This window comes from Arvicanthis niloticus, chromosome 5 (genome assembly GCF_011762505.2).
Source record: "Arvicanthis niloticus isolate mArvNil1 chromosome 5, mArvNil1.pat.X, whole genome shotgun sequence".
Lineage (NCBI taxonomy): Eukaryota > Metazoa > Chordata > Mammalia > Rodentia > Muridae > Arvicanthis > Arvicanthis niloticus.
The window spans coordinates 27,295,794-27,301,342 of NC_047662.1; the positions used below are offsets into that span (position 1 = coordinate 27,295,794).

Consider the following 5,549-nt stretch of genomic DNA (forward strand, 5'->3'; position numbering starts at 1 on the left):
CTACTTGCCAACTTTGATGACCTGACTTTGGTTCCTGGGATCCACATGGTAGAAAAGAACGGATTCTCAGAAGTTGTCTTCTGCCCTCCACACGTGCACTAAGGTGCAGACACACACACGCACACGCACCACACACACACACACAAATACTAAATAAACAAATAAATATTTTAAAGTACTAGAGGGGTTAGAGAGATGGCTCATGGGTTGAGAGCACTGACTCTGACTGCTCTTCCAGAGGTCCTTAGTTCTTCCCAACACCCACATTGCAGCTCACACCTATCTGTAACTCCAGCTCCAGGATACAGCATCTTCACCCAGACATACATGCAGGCAAAACACCAATGAACGTAAAACATAGTAATAAAAAGTATTAGAAACACAGCCTGGAAAAGAAACAATGATAGAATCCATCCTGGTAGCACAATCCCAGCTACTCACAGGGCTGAGGCAGGAGGGCCAAGAAGTCAAGAACATCCTGGCAACCTAATAGGACTGTTTCTTAATTAAAGATTGAAAACAGGGAGGAATCCAAACTGTTAGACAGTGACTAACATGTGTGGGGCTCTGGGTTCTACCTCAGCAACCTCCACTCCAAAAACAATGCCAACTACCATATGGTAAGACAAAAATAACAATCTGTAAAAATAATATAAAAGGATAACCTTGGAACCCCTTTTAAGCCTACACAGAAAGCTAGGGGTCAGGGGGATACATGCCTTCCATCTCAACTCTTAAGAGGCAGAGGCAGGCTGATTTCTCTGGATATGAGGCCACCCTGGTCTCTGTAACAAGTTCTAGGCTAGCCACAGTGACTCTGTTTCAAAACAAAGCACAATTTAAAAACCCACACAGACATGAGCAAAAACAACAAAACGTTGCCAGCAGCCGACCCCTTATCATTCCTGCCAGGTGTTGTGAAAATATCTCTGAGTGTATGTGCTGCCATGTTAGACCCTAGGGATGCTGCAGCCTTGTGCAATCACAATAAAATGACTCTTGGGATCCTGTGTCTCTGGGAGACTCAGCTAGCACTCGGCAAAACACAGCTTCCAGCTGTGCTCAGTCTTGGGAAGTCATCAGACAATACTGATGACATACCCCAAATGTCTGCTCTAACTCCAAGAACCCAGACCCCATCCAGAAAATAGAACTCCATCAATATGTGTCATGTGCCTCTTTAATTGAGTCCTCACTCCAATGAGGAAGGATGGAAGACAGTGATTATTTCTAGGCTTATGCCCCATCAGCCCCAAGGTAAACAGCCTGAGCTCCCCACAATAGAAACATGTTTTCCTTCCCCTGAGAATCCCATGCCTGAGCCAATAAAGGGAAGGAGGCACACAGAAAAATAAGAAAAACTCATTGAGGGAGCCAGGGACGCTTCTGAATTCTTTCCAGTGCAAGAACTAGATATGGAGGTGCCCCTCCTAATGGCAACAATAAACCCCAACTATTCCCAGCTGAGACCGAGCCCCTCCCCAGGGAGCCTGAGACCATGGTTCTTTCCCCAGGGCTCGTCCCTGCAGTGCTCCCAGGTAAGATCAGAAGCCTGCCCAGTCATGGAGAGAGCCCATTGAGCAGATGCAGTCTTCCTCTTTGCTGGCCCCTACTGCTACAGCTGTTCAGCCATAAAGAACCAGCCAGTACATGGCGTGTGTGGCTGTGGGTGCCCAAGGGGCCGGAGTGGGCAGCAAATCAGACGTATGTTCTGAAGCTGGGTTGACATGGTGGCAGGACATGGCATATCCCTGTGCACCACAGGGGCCTGAGCCCTCCATTAATTCTTCTCTGGACGGTTTCTGTTCAGGACTGCTTTAGGGGCAAATTCTAGCTTGTCCTTAAGGCTCACCACCTGAGTGTGGTCCTTGCCTAGCATCTCATCCAGCTTTCGGTCCTCTCGGCGCTCCAAGATGCTCTTTTCTTCCTCCACAGGCTGAGGAGCCTTTCCCCTGATGAACCACTCCAGGTGGTAGCCCACAGCCCCGACCACAAAGGCCACAGGGAAGGTGACGTAGGGGGCATAGGTTCGCACCACAGTCCAAAGCACAGGCCACATGACACCTGCAGAAGAATACAGAGAGTGTTAGGGAGACATGAGCGTCCCCTCCTCTAGCAAGTGTGGATAGCACATGGGGTGCTCTACTTACCAGCCACCCAGCAGAGCAGCCAGCAGCCACTGTGCTTTGTGCAACAGTTGGGTCCCGAGATACTCTAGGAAGTTGCAAAGGATCCGACTGTTAAGAAAGGGGACAAACACCTCCGTGAAGCACACAGTGCTTCTGTGTGCAGATGCTCCTCACAAGGAAGCTCCAAGCCTAATGAATGCAACTTCAGACCTGCTATGACCTCAGGTCCCCTCCTCCAGATATCTGTCAACATCTCGGGAAGGGAAAAGAAGTCTTTTCTCTGCTCTATGAAACTTCACATGCAGACACACAGCCTCACTCTGAATTCTGGCCCTATGATGATAAGTAGTTCCTTTTCCTTGGGTAAAGCACAGAGGCTTAAGTATGGCCCGTTACCTAACTGTTCTGACCTAAGATGGAGAGGGCCTTTTGAAGCCTATTCTGCCTTGGCTTTCCTAACAACCTACAGTTAACAAATCTTGATCAAAACAACTTCAAAATACATGACCTGCAACCACTGACACACACATGCTTACACAGTTAGCCCCTGAAAACATCACATATAATACAGTATTCCGGAATGCCCTAGAACCCTAATACTTTTTTAAAAAATCCCTGTGGAAAACGCTGTAGAATAACAAAAATTGTGGAGCTGCCCCTAGGGCCTCCTGCAATGAAACACCAAAGTAATATGCAAACCCACTCACTCAAATGGCAATTGATTACCACTATTAAATTACTATTTATACCATTATTTAATTACCGCTACAATCATAAAAGCCCACTGGCAATGAATGTAAGAATGCTAGCTACCACCATCTACTGAGTGCTTCTTCCAAGCTGGGCCTTGGGCTAAGCACTTCACACACACAATGCTCTCCAGCTCCACATGCACCCTCCAATCTTAGTCATCAGCATGAAGCCACTTGCCTGTGTTTATGGTTCCACAAGTGTTTCTCCAACATTGCCCTCTCTCTTTCTCTATTCTAGGGCGAGACACCCAGACCTTATGGAGGATTTGAAAGCTCCTCCTTTCTCCCTTTAGTTCTGATTCTTGTTGGGGGAACTAGTGTGTCTTGTAGGCCCGAGACTATACATGGACCGTCAGAGGTGAAGAACTGCAGCAGATTCAAGTTTCTCTTCCTGGTCCTTTGACCTAACACCATGCCCTGTGCTCTACGATATCTCCCCCTGGTCATCGCCTGACCCTCACAATACCTCTATGATGTAGGAACTATGTGCCCAAATTCTTGTCCAAGGCCATAGTGGCTCGAAGACACTGTGTCAGCTTGCCAAAATCGCAGGCCCACTGGTTTGGAGGTCGAGTCTGGGCTTTTTTTCTAGCAGAAAGAACACTCTGCAGATGTGAGCATGGTGCCCATTCAAACCCTGGATGTATGGAGTGCCTCCTGCAGCTCCCCATTAGCTCAGCTTCTCATTATATCCAAAGACTTCCTTGTGAGCGGTAAACGAGACTTGAGAGATCCTACAATGTACACATTAACAAAGAGGGAAGCTCCGAAACCCTAAACTCCACTCTACTTTCATTTAAGTTTTGGGGTTTGTTTGGTCAGTTGGTTTTGGTTTTTTTGAGACAGGATTTCCCTGTGTAGTCCTGTCATTCCGACTCACTCTGTAGACCAGGCTGGCCTCTCACTCAGAGACTGGCCTGTCTCTGCCTCCTGAGTGCTGGGATTAAAGGCATGTGCCACCAACCACAGGGCTTGTTTTTATTTTTAAGACAGGCCCTTGTGTCGCCCACCTGGCCTCAAACCCTCAGTGTAGGAGAGGAAGACTCTGACCTGCTGATTGTCCTGTTTCCAGTCCCCATGTGCCTATGATTTCAGGGTCACACCAGGTGCAAGTCCTTTATACTCTTCCTGAGTGGAGACTCTCAATTTTCCAATTTCTCTTAGGATGTATCAAAAGAACCAGTCCATGAGTATTATTCTTGTACATATAAAGCACAAGTTCTATGTGGCCTTGTTCGGATTCCAGTCATCCATGTATCCGACACAGCCTTCTCTGCGGCAGGCACTATGTGGGCCTATCCTACCTGCCTACATCTCTCAAGCACCCTGGAGCTCCAGAAGTTTAAGAACCAAGGATGTTCGGATCGTCCTAGGCTCTGTACCTCTTCCCACCCTTGCTGTCCTCCCTGGCAAAGAGCTCCAAAAAAAATGTTTGAGGGTCGAATGAATGACAGGCAGCATAAACACGTTGCTTTGTTTATGGGAAACTACAGGAGTCTTCCACCCGCACTCACAAAGGGCTAGGGATACTATCATAAGCAGCTAGACTTTATGAAGTATCAAAATGTAAGTAGCACAAGTGTTTGGCAAATACTGCGACGCCTATTTCCAGCCCGACACGCAGGGGAGCCAGCCAAAGGCTCCAGGTACAGGTCAACCGGGCCGCCAGGAAACCTGTCCCAGTGCCTGGGCCCACCGGAAGCTACACTCCAAATTCGAGAGCAGTCATAGAGAGGTCCGAGAAGGTGAAACAATCAGCCTTGACAGCTACTCCAGTCAAGTTGGGATGAGAGCACCAGTGAGGTCCGGGTCATCAGCTCCTGTCCCCTGTCCGGTCACGCCACACGCGTGGCCTCATCACCCTCCTGCCTGCAGGTGCCTGAGGCCGACAAATTCTGACCGCAGCCCACACTCGGCCACCAAGAGCTGGCCGAGACAGTCAGGGAGACGGTCACTCCCTCAACTAGGAGGTCCCCGTGGGAGTTCGGGCCAGCGATCCTGGGAAGCGAAGTGCCCTTAGCCCTAGCAACTCACCTGCGGCCCAGCCCGCACAGCCCGGACCGGCCCCGCGTTACGCCCGCTAGCCGGGAGCAACACGGACGTCTAGGCTCCCAGTGGCCAGCAGGGCGCCGCCCGAGGCCCCGCCCACCGGCGTCCGGGCTCTCTCGGAGAGTAGCGATTGGCTGAGCTCTGGCCAAGCTACAGAAGAAAGGAAGCCAGGCACCCGCCCCTATGTCGGTCTAAAGGAAGAATAGTATAGCGCCCCCTGGCGGCTCGGAGGCTCCCCTGTGACGTTGCCACATGCTAGTAAAGGGAAGTGAATAGTCAGTTTTCATTGATCTAAATGAAGTTCATTAGGCATCATTGGTCAGGTGTTACCGAAACCGAAAACTCAAACCTCTGACCTCCAGAAGCTCCCTTAGCGGAGAATAACCTAGTGCTTTAAAACCTCTTGGGATCTGTGCTTTCAGGCTGTGTGTCCTTGGGAACGTCATTAATTAATCTGAGCCTCGTTTCTTCTGCATAAGGAGCGTTAACACCATCCATTTTCGCAGGGATTTTGTGAGGGTTAGATGATGTTTGTAAAGTATCGTGCCAGGAGCACAACACACAGGGAGCTAGACTGTAGCTTTAGTGAGTCTACAAATAGCTGAAAGTACCAAGACCC

At 49.4% G+C, this 5,549-nt stretch overlaps 1 protein-coding gene across 3 annotated transcripts; it reads right to left on the reverse strand.

The window, feature by feature from the left end:
- Positions 1-1,162: 1,162 nt before the first annotated feature.
- Positions 1,163-5,056, reverse strand: Smim12 (small integral membrane protein 12). 3 transcript variants are annotated; one of them, XM_034504138.2, is made up of 3 exons: positions 4,916-5,044; positions 2,151-2,237; positions 1,163-2,064 (listed from the first exon to the last, which is right to left on the reverse strand). In XM_034504138.2, exon 3 carries the CDS (start codon positions 2,057-2,059, stop codon positions 1,781-1,783), a length of 279 nt encoding a protein of 92 aa, XP_034360029.1. In that variant the 5' UTR covers positions 2,060-2,064; positions 2,151-2,237; positions 4,916-5,044; the 3' UTR covers positions 1,163-1,780. The 3 variants fall into 3 exon arrangements, with proteins under 3 accessions (XP_034360029.1, XP_034360031.1, XP_034360030.1); XM_034504140.2 differs by having other exon boundaries at positions 2,151-2,214; positions 4,916-5,035; XM_034504139.2 differs by lacking the exon at positions 2,151-2,237 and having other exon boundaries at positions 4,916-5,056.
- Positions 5,057-5,549: the final 493 nt, after the last annotated feature.

Excerpts from the sequence above, each read along its gene's own strand:
- Smim12 (XM_034504139.2), bottom strand. The coding sequence starts at position 2,059 with ATGTGGCCTGTGCTTTGGACTGTGGTGCGAACCTATGCCCCCTACGTC.